General features: G+C 36.7%; 4 protein-coding genes across 6 annotated transcripts; 1 reads left to right on the top strand and 3 right to left on the bottom strand.

The window, feature by feature from the left end:
* Positions 1-5,042: 5,042 nt before the first annotated feature.
* On the top strand, positions 5,043-11,608 carry LOC147532094 (haloacid dehalogenase-like hydrolase family protein). Of its 2 annotated transcripts, none has more exons than XM_086646106.1 (12): positions 5,043-5,725; positions 6,556-6,807; positions 6,891-6,986; positions 8,282-8,459; positions 8,589-8,672; positions 8,793-8,893; positions 9,113-9,205; positions 9,321-9,392; positions 9,866-9,985; positions 10,078-10,128; positions 10,821-11,009; positions 11,227-11,608. In XM_086646106.1, the coding sequence occupies exons 1-12, from the start codon at positions 5,300-5,302 to the stop codon at positions 11,392-11,394; spliced, it is 1,830 nt and encodes a 609-aa protein (XP_086502232.1). In that variant the 5' UTR covers positions 5,043-5,299; the 3' UTR covers positions 11,395-11,608. The 2 variants fall into 2 exon arrangements, with proteins under 2 accessions (XP_086502232.1, XP_086502231.1); XM_086646105.1 differs by having other exon boundaries at positions 5,117-5,725; positions 8,604-8,672.
* A 694-nt stretch (positions 11,609-12,302) lies between these two features.
* LOC147532093 (early nodulin-93-like) lies at positions 12,303-15,014 on the bottom strand. The gene is made up of 4 exons (XM_086646107.1): positions 14,700-15,014; positions 14,282-14,343; positions 13,728-13,803; positions 12,303-12,667 (listed from the first exon to the last, which is right to left on the bottom strand). Exons 1-4 carry the CDS (start codon positions 14,809-14,811, stop codon positions 12,582-12,584), a joined length of 336 nt encoding a protein of 111 aa, XP_086502233.1. The 5' UTR covers positions 14,812-15,014; the 3' UTR covers positions 12,303-12,581.
* Positions 15,015-19,160: 4,146 nt separating this feature from the next.
* LOC147532092 (profilin-3-like) lies at positions 19,161-20,517 on the bottom strand. The gene is made up of 3 exons (XM_086647189.1): positions 20,161-20,517; positions 19,826-19,963; positions 19,161-19,587 (listed from the first exon to the last, which is right to left on the bottom strand). The coding sequence occupies exons 1-3, from the start codon at positions 20,281-20,283 to the stop codon at positions 19,453-19,455; spliced, it is 396 nt and encodes a 131-aa protein (XP_086503315.1). The 5' UTR covers positions 20,284-20,517; the 3' UTR covers positions 19,161-19,452.
* A 445-nt stretch (positions 20,518-20,962) lies between these two features.
* DER1 (DERLIN-1) lies at positions 20,963-25,630 on the bottom strand. Of its 2 annotated transcripts, none has more exons than XR_015227502.1 (7): positions 25,351-25,526; positions 23,383-23,515; positions 22,585-22,658; positions 22,348-22,441; positions 21,958-22,086; positions 21,544-21,840; positions 20,963-21,421 (listed from the first exon to the last, which is right to left on the bottom strand). XR_015227502.1 is itself a non-coding variant. In XM_086647187.1 (7 exons), the coding sequence occupies exons 1-7, from the start codon at positions 25,365-25,367 to the stop codon at positions 21,216-21,218; spliced, it is 726 nt and encodes a 241-aa protein (XP_086503313.1). In that variant the 5' UTR covers positions 25,368-25,630; the 3' UTR covers positions 20,963-21,215. The 2 variants fall into 2 exon arrangements, 1 of the variants encoding a protein (XP_086503313.1); XM_086647187.1 differs by having other exon boundaries at positions 20,963-21,333; positions 21,680-21,840; positions 25,351-25,630.
* Positions 25,631-25,902: the final 272 nt, after the last annotated feature.

The following is a 25,902-nucleotide window of genomic DNA, read 5'->3' as shown; positions in this document are numbered from 1 at the left end:
AATGCTTAAGGTCTTTGGGACAACTTGTTATCCTTATTTGGGTGATACTAAGAGTGATAAGCTCAGTCCAAAATCAGCCAAATGTGTTTTTCTTGGCTATAGTCCTATTCATAAGGGTTATAGATGCCTAGATTTGGTTTATCAAAAGGAATATGTTCCTAGACATGTGATATTTGATGAGTCTAGTTTCCCTTTTGCTGTTAATGGTAATATTCTAGAGTGTCCAAGCTCTGAGTCTGGTACATCCTATACTATTTTACCTCTACCACCACTTCCAGCTAGCACTGATGTCTCTGCTGCTCCCTATCATACAGACTATCCTTTGAATGATCAGGAAGCTTTATCTACTTCTAAGCTAGTATCTTTATCTTCCCCTCTCTCTACAAATTTTACTTTGGAGACTCCTAGTACCTCTTCTTCTTCCTAACCAGCAACTAATGCTCATGCTATGCAAACCAGACTTAAGAGTGGGATATCAAAACCAAAAGTCATTCTTGATCATGTTGCTCTCTTCACATCTCCATATGTCCTAGCCTCCTCCTTTCTGGCTGATACTTCTATCATAGTGTGCTCATTGGTGTCAAGCCATGAAGGCAGAATATGAAGCTCTTCTACAAAATCACACTTGGACTTTAACACCAAAGTTACCTTCTATGAATGTTCTTGGCAGCAAGTGGGTTTTTAAAGTAAAGTACAAATCAGATGGTTCTTTAGAAAGGTATAAGGCTAGACTTGTTGCTCAAGGATATACACAACAAGAAGGAATTGATTATCAAGAGACCTTTAGTCCCGTGGTTAAAATCCAAACTGTTAGAGTTGTCCTCACATTGGCTGTGACAAACAATTGGTCTATTCTTCAACTTGATGTGTCAAATGCCTTCCTCCATGGGGATTTACATGAAAATGTATATATTAAACAACCTGCTAGTTTCATTGACACACAGTATCCTGACTATGGTTGTCATCTTCATAAGTCCTTATATGGACTCAAGCAAACACCAAGAGCATGGTTCACAAGAATTGCTTCTTATCTTGTCAATTGGGGTTTTACTAAGAGTTCTTATGATACTTCCATGTTTGTCTGGCATATAGATGGCCAAATGATTGTGTTTCTCCTATATGTTGATGATATCATATTGACTGGCTCTAGTTTGAAGTTGATTAACTCTCTAGTAGCTGCTTTGGGAAAGGAATTTGCTATGAAACAGTTAGGAGATCTCCATTATTTCTTAGGCATAGAAGTTCTGAGGTCCCCCACTTCTTCTTCTCTTCAGCTTACCCAAACTAAGTACATTGTTGAGTTACTTAACAAAGCAGACATGATTGATTGCAAGCCAAGTTTGGTTCCTGTCTCTTTTGGAAAAATGGTATCTAAATTAGATGGAGACTTGGTTGATGATCCTCTGCTCTATAGAAGCATAGTTGGTGGGTTGCAATATGCTACTATGACCAAACCAGATGTGACATATGCAATTAACTATGTATCCCAGTTTATGCACCAACCTACATCAGTGCATCTTATCCTACTTAAGAAAGTTCTAAGGTATCTTAAAGGAACAATTGGAGCTGGTATAAGTATTTCTTCTGGTGATGTTTCTTTGCTCAGTGGCTATTCAGATCCAGATTGGGGTAGCTGTCCAGATTCTAGACGATCCACTAGTGGTTATTGCATATTTTTGGGTACTACACTGGTTTGTTGGTCATTTAAGAAACAAATCACAGTGTCTAGATCCTCCACAGAGGCTGAATATCGAGCTCTGTCCCTGGCTACTTCTGAGCTGCTTTGGATATGCTATCTGTTGAAGGAACTTCATGTTTCTGTAAAGTTTCCAATGACTTTATATTGTGACAACATGGGAGCTAAGTACATAGCTTATAATCCTGTTTTTCATGCAAGAACAAAGCATGTTGAAATTGATCTCTATTTTATCAGGGATTTGGTTCAAGAGAAGATTATTGAAGTGAAGTTTGTTACTTCCGATAAGAACCTTGCTGATGTATTTACAAAGGGAATGTTCTCACTATTTGATACAATTCGAAGCAAGCTTATGTTTCTCCCAGACCTGAAACATATCATTCATGTTCAAGGCGGTCTCACCAGCACAAGTTCGTCATTACGGATTTTTATGGTTGTCCTTACAACAATAATATGCTCAGACCTTGCAAACATCTTGAGACCCTAAGTCGTGACATAGCTGCACCCTGGGCAGTTATAGGTGACCTAAATTGTATATTCCACCACACGAAAAAGTCAGGGGGACTTGAAGGTCTCTCGTCTATCTCTTGTAAAATACACAATTTGGTTAATCATATGGGGCTCACTGACTTAGGCTACTCGGGCAACCCGTTTACCTGGTCTAATATACAATTTAATGGCAACCTTATGCAAAAGAGGCTGGATAGATCTCTGGCTTCATCATTTCCCAAGCACACAAGAATCTGGAAGGCATAGGGTCAGATCACACTCCTATTCTTCTTACTACCGCTAAGATGAACAATTCCAAATTCAAATTTATCCGTACTTGGACGTCTCATCTAAACTGCCATAAATTCATTGACGACATCTGAGCAACTAACGACTCTCATAACACGGACAACAATATTCAATATAATCTCAATAGTTTGGGCAAAAATCTGGCTATGTGGAATAAAAGGGTTTTCGTTAACATCGAAGATCAAATAAAAAAAATCTCTTCCCAACTACAAAAAATTACTAATAAATTTGCCCATTTAGCCATTAGTAGCCAATTACAAGATCTGTTTCGTAAGCAAGAAAGTATTTGGAAGGAAAAGTCTCGTAATTCCTTTATTACCGTAGGTGACAAGAATACAAAGTATTTTCACTCTTTTATTATCAGCCGAAATAGAAAAAATAAAATTCTCTCTGTCAAAAACACTGATGGTGAATGGGTTGATGCACCCGAAGAGGTTGCACACCCAAGCGGAGGTACGTCAAGTAATACCCGGCAAGACCGGGGTCGATCCACGGGGATAAATTGATAACTCGGATATCAAGGGGCCTAGTTCACCAGTTTAAGTGTCATAAACTAACTTAGACTAAAACGAAAAGAAACTAGATAAATGGGGGGGTTTTATAATCGAAAGGAATGAAATAAAATAAAGTGCAAGAAATTAAACGGAAAAGTTCGAGAGAAGAGTCGGAAGAACAAGAGTCGGGAGACAAATAAGTGAGAGAGGTGTTGAAACCTGAGAATCCGTAATGATAAACCAACGACTATGTGTGGTCTAATCTAATGTGTCGAAGTAAAATCGAAGTTTGACTCCGGAAATAAATGTCTCTAAGCACTACGTATATCCAGGGATCATACTTAGTCAAACGAACGTCATAGCCGATTAAACCCGAGTCATCGAGGTATTATCTAGTCGCCTAACTATGTGAAGTGCATGATAAGACACATGAAATTATAACTTAGACTATGATCGATATCGAATACTTCGCTTCATCTATTAACTATATGAGGTGCATGACAAAACACATGAAAATATGATTGAAATGATAATCGAGATAAATAAACATCAATTCATAATCAAACCATTGAATCATATCAAACATAATCACAATTTCATCCCATAAACGACACACGAAAGTTAGATAAACGACACACTAAAGTTAGCTAAACATGGCGAATGAATAATAAATGACAAAAAAGATGAGATAATCCCCCTTTTTCGACGTGGTGCGAGGCTAAGATCGTCGGAAAACATGAGTATCTAGGTGCAACTGATCCCCCTTAGCGAACTTTTGGGTTCCATTTAGAAATGCAAAATAGGTGTCCACAAGCAAAAATCAGAGTTCCCAACAACAATCAACATCAACTTCTCCGTTTTTACTCAAACTTCATGAGAGCTTAACCCTAGCTTTCTCTCTCTAGAATTTTTAACCCAAAATGAAATCAAACAACATGGGAAGCAAGGTCTTTATGTGGGGGAGCAAACACCCTAATGTTCCCGACCCTTTTGTCATTATGTTGAGACCACAATCTAACCATCTTTCTTTCATTTTTTTTTCTAAAGACCAAAACCCTTGACTTGGTCTTCTAAAGAGGAGAAGCTCATAAACTCTCTTTACCTTCTTCTTTAAACTCTTGGGCTTGGGTTTGGGCTTTGATTTAGAAACCGAGGGGGTGCCTTTATTTCTTTACATCCTCTAATTTCCATCAAAGACCGAAATGACTCTCGATTTCTTTCTTTCATAACTTCTCCGTCCGAACTCTAATCGGAATTCTTTTTCGCCGTCGGGTTCATCATTGACTTCTCGCGGCATATAACCTCTGATTTTGTCTAAAATGACCAAAGTGCCCCTGGTGCTCTTTTCTTTCGTCTCGTCCACATGAGATAAAAATGTGATGAATTGCTTCGTCTTATTCCGAATCAAACGTCAAACTCCAAATAAGCTATCTAACAAGAAAAACACATAAATAATTAGAAATAAAATCCGAGAGGAACTAACTCATCGAAGTTAAGTGATCAATGTTGCATTGTTCACGTCATATCAAACATCTCCAAACTTAGACTTTGCTAGTCCTCGAGCAAACATACAAAATAAAATAATAAAAAACCTCAATCACTTTCGGAGGAATCTCGGTTGCATTTAGCGTGTGCGACAAGCCGTTAAACCTCTAGGTTACCCCTAGACGACGAGTGTTTTCTCGTGCGGGTTTCTAGTGAATATATCCACAAAATTCTAGATTTCAAGGACACAAAAGAGTTCAACATCGATGTAAATAAGATAATGACAACAAATGACACACTCAAGCATGCTAAACAATTGAATCAAAATCGATAAACGCATACAAATGCTAAAAGTCACCTCACTTGTAGTCTCGACCTAAAATGTGAGTGTCCAACTATAATGAACGTCATCTAAATCTTCGACTTTAACCTCACGGTCATACACTCTCAAATATAAAATCACTCCAAAATAGATAATAACGGTTCACTCTCAACCTATAATTATAGTTCAATGCGGTGGAGTTGAGCCTAATTTGTAAGAATTCCTGCTAAGTCCACCGACTTGAGTTGTTTCTCAACAGTTCTCGAGCCTTTTGAGATTGGTAGACTTGAGCTGATTTTGTAACAAAATCTGACTTAAGTTCATTTTCTTGATTATGGAGGGGCGAATAACCGAGAGTCGGATAACATCTGATCGGTGATATGGTCTAGTTCGTAAACAGAGCTAGAAAATCTCCTAAGTGAAGTAAAAACCCCAAAAAGACCTTCTTCTTCTTCTTCTTCTTCTTCTTCTTCTTCTTCTCTCTACTATTCTGTTTCAATCTGAATGAATCTTCACTTCTCGTCATCTCTCCGTCGAGCTATCTTCTTCACCAAACACTCCCCGCCCACTCTCTCTCCGGACTTGTATTCTTTCTCTCGCTCTTCAATGGCGCGAATCGTTACCCGCGCTCTTCCACTCGCTCTAAAATCCAACCAAACCTCTATACGATTTCTTTCTTATACTACTTCAACTCCTCGTTTCCTCACTTCATTCTCTTCTACTTGTTCGATTTTAGGTCCAAAATTACAAATTTCATGCCCTCTCCATGACCAGGATAGAAACCCTACAAGGAAAGGGATTTTTGCAAATGAAAGAGGGTATAGAAAAGTTAGGCGTAGTAGACCAGAGAAAAGGAAGAAAGAGAAAGAACTGGAACTTAGTGTCAGGATTTGTCTAGAAGAAGAGTTGCCTGATGATCCTGAAATTCTGGTAATTTCAAATTGTTCTCTTTTTTTTTTCTTCATTTTGTTTATGAAAGTTGAACTCTTTTTGGTATTTCTGAGTGGGTTTTTGTTTTGGGGCTTGGTGGTCAAAATGAGATTGATGTATGATTAGTATAAGATTAAGGTTTTGGGTCAACTAGTTCTGCATGTAAATTAGAAAAATTTAGGATTTCCAATTCAAACTTGTAGAAAAATTTAGGATTTTCAGCTAAAAGTGTCTCAACCTTACGGATAAAAGTTTTCGCCGGTCATTGATGATTATTAAGAGGTTTGAAGTGTTATAAGACATTGACGTGCCCCCATCGAAAATTACGAAAAATATACTTCCGTATGGAGTTCACTTACACAATGTCCCATGGTTTGAGTAACTTCGTGTGGTCATATTTTGGATTCTAGAATATGTTATTCTTGTTGTGACTTGTGATTTGAAAACGTCTCATCGCTTTGTCATCCTTCTGAGCTCTGGCAGTCTGAACTTCTAAAAAGAATGGGCATGCTTATTTACTTGTTATATGCCTATATCTTCATCGAATAGATGAATACTCAAGGGTAGTCTATTTGTTATGCTATATCTTTCATTCTTTCTTTTTTATGACTATGGATGGCACTCATGGATGTACGCTGCACTAAATGGAACAGGAGGAGCTTTCTATTTGCTTGGACATGCACGTGATAATTTATGTTATTCGTTGTTATCAAGCATGAAAAATAAACTATTTTAACTATGCAAATTTGTAGGCTGTATTGTCAACTTATTCTGGTGATATTCTTCATGGGTTCTCATAACTTACAAATTCAGACCGTGTATTATTGCAGGATATAGCAGAGATGCTTCGTCTAAATGTCCCAATGGCAATGAAACTAGCATTTGATGGTCTAAATGGTTCAGATTATAAAACAAGAGATACCGCTATAGATGATGTTGGTGGGTTTGAAACTGTTGAGCTATCTGTGCTTCTTTGTAATGATGATTTTATTCGGAAACTTAATAAAGATTGGAGGGACGAAGACCATGCTACTGATGTTCTATCCATGTCACAACATATTCCTGAACTTAAGCTGCCAATTGTAAGTGAATAATCTTGTCATTCACACTTTATTGGTTTTGTTATATATTATTTGTGACCCTTTGGCATTCTTCCGTTTTGCAGCTTATGATGGGTGATGTAGTGATTTCTGTTGAGACCGCTGCAAGACAAGCAGAGGAGAGAGGACATACTCTTCTTGATGAGATTCGCATCCTTATGGTTAGTCAACAGTACATATACGGCCTACAATATCATTGTTTTCATATGATTGCTAGCTTCAGTAATCTAACGCTTAAGTATGTACCAACCATTCGCTGCTAGTTGCTGACACGATGCTTAATGCTAGTCTGTTCTAGCTATTTTGATCTTGTTGTCAATGTTCCCTTATTTGGCTGATGTTTTTTCTTGTTTACTCACATGCGAAAATACATAATATTGGACAAGGACAAGAGAGTGATGTTTGCTTGGTGTACCTTGCTCTCATTTGTAATGTATATAAATATAAATGTTAACAAACTAATAAATGAAAAACAGGAGAAGATACAATATATTCTAGTTATAAATTTCAGGATCAGTAATTGGTTCATCAAAAAGTAATCTAGAAAATAGTGGGGATAATGTTTTTTCTGTTAGTAGTTCAAGGCATTGAGGTTCACGTGCCTGGGAAATATATAACTCAATATTACCTGGTATGCAGATCGCTCCAGTACATTGTACTGGTACGTGATACACTACCATGTGGGTATCGAGTACTCTAGAGGTATACCTCTTTGGTACTCTAATTTAGGGTCCGGTGCGTTTGTGGAATTCTTTTAGTAGACAATAGATAATCCCGGTGATGAATATAGAATCTATCCACCTAGTCTCAGCCATTTCATCTCTATTGAACTTAAAATCTTAACTATTTAACCATAAAAGTTTTTAGTAAACAACTCAACTAGTTTGGCCTGTGGATATTGACAAAAGAATTTGGTTTAATTAGAGCTAGAGATTCTGGTAGGTCAAATTTGGATACCGCATCCCAAACCCGCCCAAAAAGGGTAAGGACGATACCATGGTGTCAAGGGGGTAAGAGAATGTGGTAACTATAATCCTTCCGGGTTCCTAATTTTTCGGGAGTATGAACTTCTTCAATGCCTTACATTATTGCTTAAGATGGTCGATTGAAGTATCTCTGGTTCAGATCTTTAATACGATTAGCCGTTCTGACTGTGGAATCTGTTATGTGTCATTGAAAATCTCTTCCTCTGAGAATTATGAAGTGGATAAACACTTCCCTTATAATCAGTCACTTAATTATTCCGCTTAACTAGTTTGCTGTAATTTACATTTGAAGGCCACGGTTATGACTCTTATGAGGCGTGCTACTGCTACCTGTAGCTGAACTTTGTTCCCATGCTTTATGAGAGAAGACTTTGCTCTTAAACTATTTTTAGAAAAAAATAAGAAGGTGATTGGATGATTTAGTATTAGCTGCTAGTTACAGCCTCACTGGACTTCTGCTCTGCGTGCAGGTTCATGGACTACTACATCTGATGGGTTTCGATCATGAACTTAGTGACGAGGCTGAAGCCGAGATGGAGAAGGAGGAGGAGCTTCTTTTGAGAAGTCTTGGCTGGAAGGGGAAAGGATTAATTCAGTCTGCGTATGATGCTTCAACTAATGGAAGCCCCCAAGCAGAAAGCTCAGATGGTAATACAGCACACTATCTAATTTGTAGTTTCAACTCGACTTCATCAGATATTTCCTTCGTTGTTTTTCTTTATTTTCTTTTGAGATGTAAGATTTTATAATGAAATTTGCAGTGTTTTAATTCTTAAGGTGAATTATCAAAAGACAGGAAGAAAAAAGGGAGCTTGCGATTCTATAAGCCAAAATTTAATTATATCTTCTGTGACATGGATGGTGAGTTGCATATAGAGTCAATTGTTTATCTGAGTTTCTATTTAATTTTGTAATGCAAATAATATATCTTCTTGTACTCTTTTAACATGAGAGTTGAGAATGTTTTCTTCTGAACTACAGGAACATTGCTGAACAGCAAAAGCCAAATTTCATCAACAACAGCAGGAGCTCTGAGAGAGGCTATGTCAAGGGGGGTGAAGGTGGTGATAGCCACTGGAAAGGTGAAAAAGATAGATATTAACCCTTTCTAGTTGGGACTTGCATTTTCTACTATTATTGGATTCCCATATCATTGGACCTTAGCTCAACTGAAAAATATACGTAGTTTTTCTTTTCTCACTATTTTCAGGGTTTCTTTTCTGTTTAGTATGTGATTGTTCTTCCTTTCTACTAACTATTTATTCCACCATAATTTTCTTCTTTTATTTTTCTAAAAACAGGCTCGCCCTGCTGTTATAACTGCTCTGAAGGAGGTAGACTTGGTCGGAAGGGATGGCATTGTTTCAGAATCTTCACCTGGAGTCTTTTTACAGGTGCAGACCTTTTCAAAATTTCTTCCCCGTAGTATGTTAGTGTTTATTTGAGATTTTTGAGCTCATATAAGCTGCCACTACTTCACATGTTGCCTTCTAACTCTGAATTTTGCAGGGATTACTTGTTTATGGCACACAAGGGCGGGAGATTTTTAGAGGGAACTTAGACTCAGATGTTTGTAGAGAGGTATTTCTTTTCAGGCTTTATACAAAATTATCGCTTCAAATTAATTAGTTTTTACATGTTATTAAACATCCATACATATAATAAGTACCCTTTTCAACATGTGGTATAAAGTAATCCCATTGCATTGTCGTTCTTTAGTTTTACAGATTAATCTTGGATAAAACTGTGTATCCAGAATGATTTAATCCTACCTTATTGATTTCAATTCTTTCTTTTTTTGTGGCCACCTCTTCACGAGATTTGCCATGTGAGCCACTGATACTGGTAGTTACGTATGCAGTATCCTGTTGCATTACCCAAAAAGATTCTATGTCGATCCAGGAGTTCAATTAGTAAAACAGGGAAAAACATTTTCGAATTTTAGTAGTTTAATGGCGTAGTTGACAAATATTAGCATTAGCAACACTCTGTAGATTTTAACATTTGTTTGATCAAAGTTGGTTACTGAAAGATTCATATACTCTAAACAACAGGCATTTTTGTATTCTTTGGAGCACAAAATTCCTCTCGTTGCATTTGGACAAGACCGCTGCTTGACATTATTCGAACACCCTTTGATCGATTCACTCCATCTTGTATACCATGAGCCAAAGGTACCCGAATAATATACTTTTTAGTTTTTATATTCTCACTGTTATCCATTTTCTAAATGTATGAGTTTTGTAAACCTCGGAGTTTGGTGCAGGCCGAAGTCATGGCTTCTGTTGATCAACTCTTAGCAGCCGGTGACATACAGGTACATTATATCGAAATTTGGAACTCTAAAATTACTAATATGTAGAACTAATTCTAGTATCGGACGAAAAAGTTATTAGGAGTTTATCGCTACAATTGCCTGTATATTTCCTAAAATAGGAACAGCTACAGGAATAATGAGATAAAACATTAAAATTATAAAAGCAAATGGCTTACAATGCTGTGTAGCCTGAATAGATGTTTCCGTGTCTAAATTTGTAGCCTAGGCTGGTAGGCCCCACAGTCAAAAAACAGATACATTCGTAGCTCCAACAGGTTCCAAATAGAAAGAATATGTATCCAGTCAAGTTGTTTAGTTCTTCTGTAGTTGGGCTTTGAGACTCGCCTGACTCAGCTAGGGCCGGCAACTCTTGACTAATTGGGTAAACTAGTTAACTAGGTGTATAATGTATATGTCTTTATTACAATTTATATATATGTATGTAATAATTATATATGCATTTGTGATCCGTGAGTTGCGGTACCTAGCATTAGTTTTCTTTCTGATGGATCTCAATTCCGTGTCTCCTATATTCTTTTACCCGAACTTTCTGAAGATTCAGTGTTTTATCCTGTGATTTGCTTGAAATTAATCTCTCTCAAATCTGGTTTCTGTTTATAACATTATGCCGTCTCTATAACACATCTATAGAAATTGTCTGGTTATCTATTCTCAAGTCAAGTTTTCTGCAGAAAGTGCTATTCTTTGATAGTCCCGAGTCAATATCTACTACATTGCGGCCGTATTGGTCTGAAGCCACAAATGGACGAGCTGGCGTTGTTCAAGCTATGCCAGATATGCTTGAAATTGTTCCATCTGGGACTTCAAAAGGAAATGGAGTAAAAATGCTACTGGATCATTTTGGTGTCACAGCAAAAGAGGTACACAAATAAAGCTTCTATTTCATTTCAAGGTAGTTGGGCTCAGGATTTGGGCATGGCTTGGCGAGGTTCGAGCCTTGAGCCAAATGTGCGACTCAAAGAGTTATTCATCAAAGAATATATACAAATGACTTTTGGACAACCCTTCTTACCATCCCTAAGAACATATTAAGGTGACACATTTAAACTTGTTGGTCCATTTCTTTCTCGGTTGTAGGTTATGGCTATTGGAGATGGGGAAAATGATATCGAGATGCTTGAGCTAGCTTCTCTAGGTGTGGCTCTTAGTAATGGGGCAGAGAAGACGAAGGCGGTTGCTGATGTGATTGGTGCCAGCAACGACGAAGATGGCGTTGCTGATGCCATCTATCGCTATGCATTCTGAACGTCAAATTTTTGCGGATGAGTTGTTCTTGTTATCATTATTTATTTGTTATCGATCCCATCCTGTTACCATTATTTTCTCTTTCTTTTGAGGTGATTTATTTAGGTGAACCATTGAACACTGAGCAGAAAATTGCTCTAATTCTTTACTGGAGATTTAGAAAACATGTATCTTTTATCTTAAATGAGAAATGGAGTACACATTATTGTTTCAATAACTTGTAAGCCTGAATTCTATGTGGCAATCTCACTTGGATTCGATTTAGTCCCTTTGAAGATTAAGAAACACGACCGCCCTATTGCTAAAACTTTGTGCAGGTAACCAGAGAGAACTGCGTTTGCGGCGGAAAATGAAAGTCGTATTCAGAGAGATCCCTCAATAGCTAGACAGGAGATGACCATGCTTGTGTTACTGGATCCCTCAGTAGGGTAGATAAGAGATTTGCCAAGTTTTTGTTTTCTATTTTGACATTAGTCAAGAGGAGATAGATGATGGTCCGTGAGGTTGATGGTGAAGAAAGTAGCAAGTTTTAATAGAAAAAAGAGAAATTATTGTTCCCATAAAAATTTCAACCGCCACAGCCTTCAAAATACTTTGAATCATTGTATGATTAGTCACTTCAGTTTGTTCGGTTTTCAAATACTCAAATCATCACCCAACCAAGGGGCTTCCGTTGATTTGGTCAAATCCATATCGGTTTAGCATGGTTTGGTTAGTAGGCTTATTTTTGCCCACCCCGATTCGCCCCACGGATCCATGCAAACCGGCCCATAAACGAGTAAGGATGCCAATATGGGTCTCACCAACAAATGAAGAAACTGAGTATGGATGTTAGTTCTATGGGGTCCAGTATTCAGTACAACTACAAGGTGTTAAAGTGACAAATACTAAATCAGAAAACAGGCATCTTCTGCAATGCTAAGATTTCTTATAACTTAAGAGTATCAATGTCATAAATAATTAGGTAGTTCAAGCTTCAAAAGGTCGAACAGAAAGACAAGTTGGGTAAATCCAAAATGTACCTGCATTAATGAAAAGAAGCAAACAACACAAAACTCGTTGAAACTTAACATAACCATCTTACACATAGACTTGATTATTTCGGACTGAAGTCATCACCATTCCTAAACCAAACTTACAGATACCCAGCTGACTCCTCGAAAGGAAACTTCGAGCCTAAAGCATGTCTAAGTTGTTCTTTCATACTGGGTGTTTCTCCTTGCGCATTCCAAGATAGTTTTATCGGCAGTTATGAAGTACGCAGCAATCGAAGCTGTTAATCAGAAACACAGAAAAGATATAAGTTCTCCATATTGGGATTCACTTATCGCAGTTTTGCAGCAAACCTTGAAGAGAGAGAATCACAGATAGAGAGACGAATGACTGATAATGATGCTGCGGATTTAAGTGTGTCATTTTGTATTCAAAAAAGATCCCAAGGAAAAAGATACATATAATCAGCATAGTCGACAACAATTTAGGGTTGACAATTCAGAGTATTTGAATCCCCATATCGAACATTTTGAGTCAAATACCAAGAAAAGATGGCCATCTGATTTAAAGAGCTACTAAACTAAAAACTGTATATCAACTGCACATCAAAGGCGCAATTCTGAATTTTGACAAGAAAACACATAATAGACTGAGGAGTTTAGTATCAGTGAGAAGAACAACTCTACCAACTAACCAAGAGATCTTAAACATTGATTTTTGCCATGTAGAAATCAGTTCCATTATGGCGGATAAATTTCCGCGAAGGGAGGATATCTTATAAAGCTGCTCTAGATTTTGAGTTGCTCGACAAGAATTAGATGAAACTAACTACATGCATGTAAACTATGTTACATAAGGATGTAAACCAGTTGAAGTTGGATTTGCCTTCCTCATCCGTTACTTAATCTTCTTACAGGACAAGAAATCCCCTGTAAGGCATGTCTTCTTATCGCCAGCTCACCTACCAAAGCTTTGAGAAATTCCATACAATGTGATATACATATATATAAACTAAATTAATACACATGTACTAAATGGGGAGGCTTCAAGATGGTAAGTGTGTTTCTATTCCATTCCTATCTCCATCCCTGTATGCAGTTTATGGGAGTCCTTGCCAAGTTAGGGTTGGATTCCCATGGGTAATAGTAACTACTCTAAATAGTGTAAACGAAAGCACGCAAGGAAGAGTTGGTTTGGTTACTGGACGAAATCAATATTGATACTTTAACTTACCTAGTACTATATTTCTTTAAATTTTGCACAAGGAAGATTTCTTTCAAATAATCATCTAACTTCGAAGATGTGGTTACTACATGGCTAATTTGAAATTCTAATAGTACCTGCAGATATGATAAGTGCTTGAGCGGTGTAATTAAGGTTGGCCTTAGCCCAAGGTACCATACGAACCGCGAGCAACTGAAATATAAATAGGATTAATTAGAAGAAACACAATCAATTGATCAATCAGTACCTTAGAGGAACTGAGAACAGAACAAACAAAACTTCAATTCCACTCTATTGACAAATGATCTAACATCTTTAGGTAACCCGTGGAGGCATGGACAACTAATTGATTGAAGTCCAACAAAAAACGTTTGAACCACGCCATAATAGAGAACTACACAAGTATTGTTCCCAAGCATCGAAAAAAGATCGAAAACTCTATTGTGGTTGTTGATATTCACATCGAACAACAGAGAGAGATAAACAATATTCTGATTAGCTCTGATGCTTTCGGCTAATGGTCTTCTCTACCATTCAACAATACTCAATATGCCGTTTGGCCTCATTGGCTTTAACTATGAGGAGTAAAGTATCATTTTACAATTGAATAAACATGAACCTCAAAATCAAGAACTTAAAACCCTAAGTAAATTTGACAAAGATCGTATACCGTTGGTACAGCGGTAGCAACACATGTAACAGCAGCTGCCTTAGCTCCTGCAATTGCTCCTTCTGTAAATCAAACGAAAAACAAAAAAAATCACAACACATTCTTTCTGATCAAACAAATCTATTAGTTTCCCTCAGAACCTAAATTAGCTGATAAACAAATTAAAGCACTGGGTATCTATCAGTCCTTTTGGAGTTCAAAATGAGATCGAATTGATCAAAATTAGGGTAAACAGTGAAGTGGGTTTTCATCAATTGCATCATCTCTACGCCCTATAATCAGATCATAATACCAAAGTTACCAAAATCGAAGTGGGTAATCATCGTTTAACTAATATAACATACAAAAAAGCGAAATCAAAGGGAAAAAAGTGAACTTGAAAAGTGGGAAAAGAGAGAGAGAGAGAGAAGGGATCAACCTTGTGTACATTGTTTGGCGTTTCGAACCCTCTGTTCTTCAGAAGGAGAAGGGATCAAGAATGATTTCCTTTTGTCTACCCAAGCATCTCTCATTTCAGATGGAATTCCCATTTCTTTCTTTTCCTAAAAAATATCTTCTTTCTTCTTCTTCTTTGATCAAAAGCTCTTCTCCAAAACAACAATAAGAAGATTATCTCGTTTCTAAAGGACACGTTTTTCCCCTTCCTGTGTGCCCGGTCGGTCACATGGATTTGGAGGGTGAAACTTTATATGCCCACATAAAATATGGGATTTGGGTATATCATCTTCTAGGCATCAATCATAGCTTGGGCCGAGCTTAACAAAAAAAAAAAAAAAATCATAGCTTGCGCCTTGGGGGGATGTTTGGGAACAAAAGAATTTTTCGGGGGCTTCAAAGTTATTGGGTGGAAAACTTTTTTGTTTCTTCCACTCTCCACGTCCGCAATGGTTGTCGACAAACGACGACTTTTGCGAAATTCTTCTTTTTCTTCTCTTCTCACCACTTACCCTTACCACCACCACCATCATTTCTCTTTCTTCCTTCATCTCCATCTCCTCTGCCTCTTTCCCCGGTTCTCTTAACTCGCTCTAACGTCTCTCTCTTGGACTTCAAACTTCCTTGCTTTAACTTCTCTGTTCTTGAGGGTTTCTAGAATTGATCCAACTTGAGAACTTTCAAATCGTCCTCAACAAAAGTTCATGAGGGTTGTCGGATAAACCCGACCATTTCTTTTCAGATTAGGGTTGTCGACCAATCCTAGAGAACTTTTGGATGAGACGGTATCAGTGTTTAGGGGTTTTTAACCAACCTTTTCTTCTTCAAATAATGTTGGTTCTCATGTCATTTTGGTCGTATTTCTTCAAATAAAAAGGTTTTGATTCTATTTTTTTATGCCTTGATTCTTAAGTTTTATTATCAGTTTATAAGGTTTTGTTGGTGTTGCTTTTAATAGTATCGATTCTTGGGTTTTAAATTCCAAAAGTTTGGTCAACACTTGGTTGCCTAAGCGGTTGATAGTGTTGACATAAACACCAAAACCCGGGAGGTCCCAGGTTCGATTCCCAGAGGAGGTGGAATCTATGGTTATTGAATTTGGGTTATTAAAATAATGTAATAAGTTTGTTGGGCTTTAGGCCTCTTTTATTATTGGTTTAACTTCGGTGGTTATCGTTTTTATCACATTTTCATGATGTCAATGCCTTGTAACGACTAACGTAGATCGTTTTGCGATTTCTCAAGAGAAATATTCAAAAGTTTGTGTTTTGAAGAAAAGAAATGGAAGAGTCCGAGATAGTCGTTCTTGTTCTAGATTTTCTTTATGTCTTGATTCTTGAGTTTTTATTATCAGATTATAGGGTTTTAATGTTGTTGTTTTTAATCGTATCAATTTTCGGATTTGAAATCTAAAAACTTTGGATTTTGAAGAAGAGAAATGAAGAAGTTTGAGACCATTGTAAGTCAAGGTGAAGGGTGAGTACTTGATCTATATGTCCAAAACTAACTCGGGGACATATATCTCAACAATTCAGACTAGATAGTCTGTTTCATGTCACAAGCCGTTGAACTAATCCATTCCGAATGGTTTAGATTTTAAGGTTCTTTAACCAATCTTTCTTCTTCAAATAATGTTGGTTCCCAAGTTATTTTGGTCATCATTATTCTTCAAATAACTGCTGAAACCAGATCTTTTTTTGTCAGTTTGGGCAACAAAACGTACCATGATTCAAATAAAAAGCAAGATGGACTATTGGATTCGTCTCGTCGAGCACTGGAATTTAGACATAAGGTTTGTCTGAATCCGATTTCGTATGAATGAGTTCTCATTGGTTTACTTGGACATAATGAAAGGATAACTACAGACTGTAGTTTTATTGTTAGTACCACATCTGAAAAATAAGGCAAGTTCTACTTACTTATATGGACATTTCCATATAGTAATAGTATATTCCTTGAAATGGTAATGTGTTTTGCATGGGTGCACAGGCGTTTTAGAGGCGCTTGCACACACTTTCCACGTAAGCATCCTCGCGATGAGCGATAGGAGCCATTCGTGGAGATTTAAACTTAATAATTTTCAACACATGCACTAACTCTGACGTCCCAAGCCTTAGCAGTTTTCGATAAGAGGCTTCGACACTTACCAAGCTTGAACGTACACCTATAGTCCAAGCTCCGGACACTCTCGTGAGCGATGCGGGACTATCACAAACCCCAAACCCTTAGCGAAGAACCGACGTCGACTTTGATACCACTTGTGATGCCCCAAGCCTAAGCAGTTGTCGATATTGTCGTCACTTTTACCACCACCCATCGTGGTATGAAGTTTGTTATCCACATGAGGCCTGGACACTTACCAAGCTTGAGACACACCGTACACCTTTACCTAGGTTTCGGACACTCTCGTGAGCGATATAAGATTATCACACTAAGCTACACGAAATCTCTATCACAAATGAATGAAAGTATTTTTCGACTCTTCAACTATTTCTTTACGACTTATGTTTTTCTTTAAATTGTTATTTTCTGGAGAAAGTAGATGACAAAGAGACTTCCATTAGATATAGCTATACTACCTTTCTTTAGGACCTCACTTTCACAACCTCACTTGATAATATAGAAGAAAAACAAAGAGGTGAAGATCTCTATTAGTAATTAAACAAGTTCTTTTACAAATCACATTTATTAATTATAAGATAGACCATTTGATTATTAGGTATAGAATTTAAGAGGTGAAATTGTAGATAGAGAGATAGATGATTGAGAGGTAAGGTTGTAGAGAGAGAGGTGATCGAAGAGGTCAAGAGATGATGTAAGAGGTGAAGTTATAGAGAGATCAATTTCTGGAGATGATAGAGAAAAAGGCAAAAGGATTATGAGCTGAAAATATAAAAAAACAAAAAATCAAATTATTTTTAGGATGATGCGAGCCAGCCTTCTGGGTTGCTACTGATACTATCCGCTTTGGCACACTTGAGCTTCACGGTTTTAGAAGACCTCAGTAGGGAAGGGTGCTTAACCTCTTAAGAGGAGCACCATACTCCGTCTCGCCACCGATGTGGGATTGCATTACAATGCACCCACCCAAGACCACATCACAGTAGAGCAAATCGTGCTGATAACGTGTTATAGGATGATGCGGACCAGCCTTCTGGGTTGCTAATGATACTGTCCGCTTTGGCACACCTGGGCCTCACGGTTTTAAAAGGTCTCACTAGCAAAGGGTGTTTAGCCTCTTAAGAGGAGCACCACACCCCGTCTCACCGTCGATGTGAGATTGCTTTACAACACACTCTCCCAAGACCGCATCACAGTAGAGCAAATCGTGTTGATAACATAATATAGAATGTTTGTCTATGATAGAGTAATATATGTAAGATGTATATCAAAGTATGTAGAAATATGTATGTAATTGTTGTATTTAAGCTCGCCCTAGGTTATGTCAACATTCTCTCTCACTAACTACTAACTAATAAATGAGGAAAATTTTGTTTATATAGTTAATGTAAACCCCGTGCACAAGACACATAAACCTATACTATAAATTAACTTAGCCATCAAGTAAATGGAGAAAGTCTCTAAATTTCCTCCACATAACCCGTCCTTATTGACTCCTCCAAGTAAGAATGTGTATGAAGTTTTACTAAAGAAAGGATATAGGCACACACAATATGGGCAGCCATATAACTATAACAAAAAAAGGATTGAACAAATGATATTATCAACGACTTTTACATTAAGCAGAAAACTAGACGAGAAATTTTCTTAAGTGTTTGTAATATGTTAGAAATTCCGACCACTGTGTTCGTAATATGTCAAACATTTCGGCTGTTATAGTCGTCATATGTCCAATATTTTGGTGACAGTGGTCGAAATATTTTATCTTCACCAATTGAAAGTGACCAAAATTCTGAAGAAAACTATCAAAGTTATCTAAATCTTTTTCGTTGAAATATAAACATCAAAGAAGCACTCTTACTTTTCGAACATATGTTTACCCACGTTATCACTAGTAGAGTTGAATTATTTTCACTAGTTTGCAAGATAGTTAGGATTCCAAACTAGGTTCACCTTCAACTGAAATCGTTCAAATGATTTTGGAAGCTCTAATTGTGAAATCTAAAGCTTTAATCGAACTATTGCCTGAAGCAATTGTATCTCGTGCTGATTTTAGAAGAAGAAGAAGAAGAAGTATTTTATGTTTAGGGTAAGATTAGTTTTAATCCCTTTAAATACTTCTTTCATTTGTTTTCAATCACTACAAAGGATGTGCCTTTTTGTTTTGGCATTTTAGTCCTTCATTACTCCTCTTATCTAAAACATTTTTTAAAAGAGAAATGGAAAACCTTAGTAGAACACAATTTCGGGTACATAAATTGTGAAGTAAATTAGCAAAAATTAGCAGATTGCAAAACCAGATACCAAACACAATCGAAAATGCGAAAATGTGAGAAATCGAAGCAAGCCCTACAAAAAAAGAAGACATAAAAATTGTTTGTTGTCCTTACAAGAAAAAGGTTATTGGCTTCAACAACTCCACTGCCAAACTTCACAAGGCAGCATATACATTAAAGACTGATTGCAATCTTAGGGCAAAAAGAGAATTATAAGAATGAAATAATGTAAATCCTAACCAATTAAATTACCAACCACATCAACACTTATGATGGGTTCGAAGATGGGTTTGAGCCGAATTGAACTTTTTGTCCGAAAAATAATGAATGAGAATGGATCTACATGTTCTGTTCGAGGAGGTAATCGCCCAACCTTTCAACAACCATGTTGCACTGTCCTGGAGTCATCGGTTCATCGTAAACACCTATAATTATAGCTTGATTCGTCTTCTTTATTGTGATCCCGCCTGTCCCCTACCCAAATAAACAACAATAATACAATCATGGACAAGTTATGAGGCCTCATTAACAAACAAATAGAGTCATATTATCAAATTAAATGATATACAACTAGTTTTATCTATTTTATTTGTAATTTCGGTTCCTCCAAACAAGGGAAGGATAAGACTTTTCATAAGTTCGCTTGTAATCTAACCCAAAGGTCGATTTTGTATCGTTATAAAATTAAAGTCACAAATTATACTAACATTACCTTCTTGCCACGAATGACGGCTCCAGGCTCTCCTTGGATAACCATGTATTTTGTTCCTCCAAGAAATAAGCCAGTAGGAGCAAGAGAACCTGGTTCGTCGAAATCCTTCATGATACCTGTTACCTCGTTGGGCTTAAACTGCAAAACGTTAAACAATCAAATAATTATTGTGGGAATCACGTAGTGAGGTAGGATTTTTTTTTTTCCAAACCACATAACTTTTTTAATTCATAATGTGGTTTACAAGTTTTTAGGTCTCGGTCATATAAGCTTTTCGTAAACAACAAAACGCGGTCAGATGAAATGTGACCAAGAAAATAAAGATGACATAGAACCTGAGGAAAAGAAGAACTCTGAGCCCAAACATTTCCATCGTGACCAATGATGGCAGCTGATGTAAGATAATGACCTTCTATCTCACACATCAAATGTTCATCTACGTATGTTTGCCAAGACATTCTGTCTCTCTCTCTCTCTCTCTTTATTTGTTTTGGAAACAGTAAGATTTGAATTCCTCTCCAAATGTTGCTTCTTGGCAAAATAATCTTGTTTTAAAGAAGGTTTCATAAGAGAGAGAGAGAGAGAGAGAGAAAAAAAAAATTGGATGGATTAGAGAGAGTTGTGGCTTTAATTAGCCATCCATTCAGGCAGATTGAATTAGTTCCATTCCCTGTCCGCCTTTATTGAGGGATATGGAAAACTCCGGCGAGTTTAATGACAAGTGGCAATCATAGGCGGAAGGTTGATGTGGCTGATTCTCATTGATCAGGCCATATGGAGAGAGAAGTGCTCTAACAGGGGAAAGTCGGACCCGTTTTTCAGTGGCAATCATAGGCGAAAGGTTGATGTGGCTGATTCTCATTGATCAGGCCATATGGAGAGAGAAGTGCTCTAACAGGGAAAGCCGGCCACATTAGCCTTCAGCTTGTGGTCGGACCCCAGTATCAGGCCAAAGAGCGTGTCTTTTAACTAAGACTTGGTGAACAACATAAACTAGCAGTACCTTGCATACACCAAGGACTTCAGATTTGGAACTTTGTAAAAAAGAAAAAACCCTAATTTTCAATGTAATTAAAAAAAAGCCTCCAAGTGAACCATTTTGATAAATGTAACCTTTCTTTGATGTTAGTCTAAAAATTGTAAACCCCAAAATGTATATTCTATTTCTGATCTCCAAAATCTTGAAAAGTAGAATCAACAGAGTCATTCTTTTAAAACAATCAACAAGTAATACAAATAATACACTAGTAGGAAGAGGAAAAGAAAACTAGACTACTTCAAAAGCTGCTTCAACCGAATACTCGCTTCTTCAACTTCTGGACCTCCTTGGATCGATCTTTAATCTTGGGCACTAAGAAAAAACCAACTGAGTATATATGAGAGACAGTCTCTAGTCGCTGAGCCGATAACTTCTTCCTCTGAAAGCTACACCAGCTGCCCTGTTGGCCTGCTGAGCTGGCTGCCCATACGCCGGTTCTCCAATCCTCCACCTTGCCACAATTTTGTGCCTAACACAGTCACGTTAAAGATAACGGAGAAAGAAAAGAAAAAAAAATATACAGACAATTTTGTGCCTACTGATTAGCCGGGATAAACCTATTTAAGCCAGATAGAAGACACCCCTAATTTCGTCCCTGCTTCGTGGTTTACTACAATATCACCTAAGTATTATAGTGAGCCATATCAAATGAGTTTTTTATACAACCAGAATAGGCAACTAAAGCTTTATGTTATAACAGTAGATCGGCTAATTGCCTATAAGCTATTTTAATTGAGGAAATTCTACACTTTTGACCAAAACGACCTAGTCAATCAGGAAGTAATATAAGTTAGAGAAAAGTTGTTTAAGGATACACCCAGTTTGGAGTCTTCAATATGTTCTTTCCGCCGGCAAGTGGATGCAAGACCGTCAGGAAGTAATATAAGTGTCCTGCTACTATACCCAACAAGTCTGGCATGAGTTTTGAACCGAAAATAACATCCATAGCGAGCATTGCCCATGGGAGATAAAATGCCTGAAGATATGTGAAAATAAGCATACAGAATTAGCAGAAGACTGAATGATATATAAAAATAATAATAAAATGAAAGCCTTGACTTTAGTATTTATTTTAACGAAGAAAGCAGCTTACCTTGAGTTGCACAAGGCCATATATGTTGATTTGGGCATTTGGAAATTCTCTACTCCAAACATAGAGAAGCATGAACACCAGAGATATTCCTAAGAAGGGAGACCATAATGGGGGAATGACAGATAATACCTAATATATCAAAGCCCAAAATACTTGTAAGGAATCAAGGGAATTATACCATTATAGTGGAATGTAATATTTGAGGAAACTGATGATAACAATACTATTTTCTGTCTTTAATGGGAACTATTGTTTCTCCTTTTTCCATTTCTCTAATACGAAGAGTCAGATCATGTATTTCGTATGATAGCGAAAATTTGTGTAATACTAGAGCACATATACTTAACTAATATATTAACAAACAAGAAATATCAAAAGGGAAACACGCACCAATAAGGTTAAGGACCCGAATATCATCATCCATAGGAAATCAGCCGTGCGCCTTTCAAATGGACCTTTCTCTAGTTGAACTCCATATCTTGCTCTGTAACATCAAAATGTCATAGCCTGAAGTCGAAGACATATCTCTCCAAGGGGGAGTACGTAGTTATATCGTAGTGGAGTAGAGAAAGAATTAAATTCTAAATGTCATAAAACACTTGCTGTAACTAAAAGCGCTTCACTTACATCATCAAAAGGCGGATTCCGAAATTGATAGAAAATGGTCCCAGGAAAAAAAAGTTTGTCACCAGCCTCCAGATCTACAAATGAATGGGGATAAGTTCCAACAAATGACTAACATGTACATGAGAAAGGAAATTAAACACTGCGCATATAGCAAAATTATGAACTTCGATAATTAGAATAGATTTCCAAGGTGGGCATACAATTTTATTTCCCATCTTCAAATATGAAAGAAATAGTTGTTTAATTTTCTGGCTATGTCTTCGTAGAAACATAACTTATAACATAAACAAGAAACTATTGAAGGTAGACTGTTGCGAAAATATGCTTTCACCACTAACTTTATGGCAAACTTTGACGATTCGAGCATGTAAACAGAATCCGAAAAATACTTGGCGTGTAGCGAGATATATGCATAACATTGACATATGCATTGAGTGAATTAAAAATGGGCAACATGACAACAACATACATGCAAAATTTTGTGTTCTTCTAAGTGGCTTTCTCTGTTTCCCACATTGTTTTGCCTTTATCTTACACTTTCTCCTTTTTTGCACTAAGGAAATAAGAAAGATCGAAAACCAATCTAATGACGTTATTCCGTGAAATAACATCATGGATCAGAAAATTTGTAAGAATATATTCTTGGTGACTCTGCCACAGATGGAAGAGATGGGGACTGACATGGTTTTAATTTGCCAGCAATATCAATTAGCAAGGGCCACAACAATAATCCAGACATCAGTCTCATGGCAAGGGTAGAGATTACAGTTCACTAAATTTGAGGGTGAAAAAATGCACCTGAAAACGCCATAATGCTGGATATATCAAGGCAATAGTTGCAGGCTCGAACAATCCCAATTGGTATCCTACAGTAGTCGCCAAAACTATAGTCCCATAAGCCTTGCTTATTGGTGGGAGTGAATTATAGAATCTGAATAAAGTAGAAAAAGAAGTAGTTTCAGGTATCAGCTGTTGAGAAATGTAAACATTAGAAAATATTTCCTCGACACACAGACACTACAAAGTAACAATTGTTTTACTACATGCTTTTCTCATCTTCACAACTTGATCTGGACATCTCATACTCTGACAATCATACTACATGCTTAAGCTATAAACAGGAAGAATCACTACAACAGAAGAAAGAAATCACGGATTAGATCATACAAGTGCTGTTGCACGTTTTAATTTGTTTGCATACTAGAATTTTGAGCTTAGTAGAAGAAAGACTTCTAAAGAATAGGAATTTTTTAAGGGTTTAGGAGATCTATGGATTCAGTACTAACTTGGTTAGGCTTTAGGGAAGTATCACATTGATAGTTATTACCTTCTATGACTCTACCAAACCATTGTTTTGAAAAGAGTGAGTTGGAAGTTACGACTTACGACTAAGTTTGAGTTCAGATCGTGGCCCAATTCAAACAACTAGAGATGGTTGGTTTGAAGAAATTCTTGATAACTTATTACTTCTTGAGAAATTGTATGCGAGAGAATGCAAAAGTTGATCTCCATATTGTGCTAAAGTATATGATAATACAATTATTATTCAAAATAACGACTCCAAACATAACAAGAAAAGCAGCATGGTTGGTGGCTTTGCTGGAAAATAGAGTTAGCAATGAATAAATATAGTTTCCCGATTATCATTACCATTTGCAGATAGAGCTTAATATCCACCATTAAAAAGTTAAAAGAGGATCATCTCTCTCCCTCTGCTGTTAATTAGTGCCTTATGAGTCAATGAAACTGATAGGAATACACGTACTGGTCAGTTAGTGTCTCAACACAAAAATCGGGGTGCCAGATACTTGATTTGAAAAATCCATACTTCCAAGTAAGTTCCCTGTGTGCTTTGAATTAAGTAACATATTTTACTACTTTTCCTTTAAGATCAAATTTTGTTACGTTAAAGGATAAGACTTTAACGGTTTAACCTAGAAGGCTTGAATGATATCTTATGCTTCAACAATGTTACATGCAAGTAAGCACAAAATGTAAAATAAATCAAACGTATGTGAAAGAACCGACTAAAGTATCTGTCGGAATGCACAATTGTGACTCCTCACGCCTGACACTAAAAAGACACAATAAATGCTAAGGTTTCCTTTAATCATCTATTATATCTAATTGATCCTTAAAACCATAAGCATTTTCATGATAGAAACAAACAATATAGTAGAAGAACAATTTACAAAAGAACAGGTCTCAATTAGACGGGTACCCATAGCTAATAATGTAGAAGATTATGGAAAATGAATTGCCTAATTCTCTCATACTTGTTCAACTAATGAAAAAAAAAAATTTGAACAGATTTCTGGATTAATTCATCGTTACGAAGACCTAGTCTTGTTTGTTTACTAATCTCACATTTTCTAACTATACTTTTGTACATATTATTTGCAGTTTCATAGTTGAGTTAGTATGTCTTCAATTTCCTCAACAATTTCAAGTTTCAACCAGAATTCTAGCTCAATTATCTCCTAGTTAGAGAAAAAAGCCCAAATTATTTTAAAATGTGCAACTCAATAATTGCTAGTCTAAACTAAACCCTAATTATCAGTTTATCAAATTTAAAAGTTTCCCACCCAACAAATTAAACTCTTGAGAGAACATATCATAATTACAAGAAAAACAAGATATCTATATGTATATATATATGGATTAATCCAATCAAATCAAATGAATCCATCAAACAAGGAAAAATACAGTAAAAAAATGGTTGAACAAAAGAATTTAAATAAGATCCAATAGAGAAAAGAAGATTACTCGGCCGGAGAAGACATTTCTAGAGACGGAATTTGATGAATCAGATGAAAATTGAACAGTTTGGCAAAACAAGATGGTTGATTTGTTTCTCTCTCTAACTTTCTTTTTCTTTCTTTCTCTACAAGTTCTTCAAGCTTCTTCTCTTCTCTCTCTCTCTCTCTCTTACTAGTCCTCTTCTACCCGAAAATTATATTTTTGCTTGCTTTATAATTTTATTTGTCTAATTTTTATTTGTTTATTTTAATTTAAATAGACCGTAGATTTCATTTTCCAAACTTGACATGTCAATCTTGACCATTAATATCTGAAATATGATGCATAAATTTGTCAGATTTATTTTGATAAATATTTGGAGTTGTGAGCCGGATGAAAATGATGGTACGACATCAACTGTGGTGGAGGCGTTTCAGTGCGTCGCGCGTATACTTTGACAGATGAAACAAACTTCAAGTGATTGAGGCTAAACATGCAAAAGTTCCAATAATGATCAACCCTAAACTAAATCTTAAATGTAAGGTCACTTTTGGCGCGTGAGAATGGAATGTGATTCCT

Source organism: Eschscholzia californica, unplaced genomic scaffold (genome assembly GCF_041429995.1).
Source record: "Eschscholzia californica isolate CP2 unplaced genomic scaffold, dmEscCali1.0.p SCAF_6, whole genome shotgun sequence".
NCBI lineage: Eukaryota > Viridiplantae > Streptophyta > Magnoliopsida > Ranunculales > Papaveraceae > Eschscholzia > Eschscholzia californica.
This window is presented reverse-complemented; position numbering and strand designations above follow the sequence as displayed.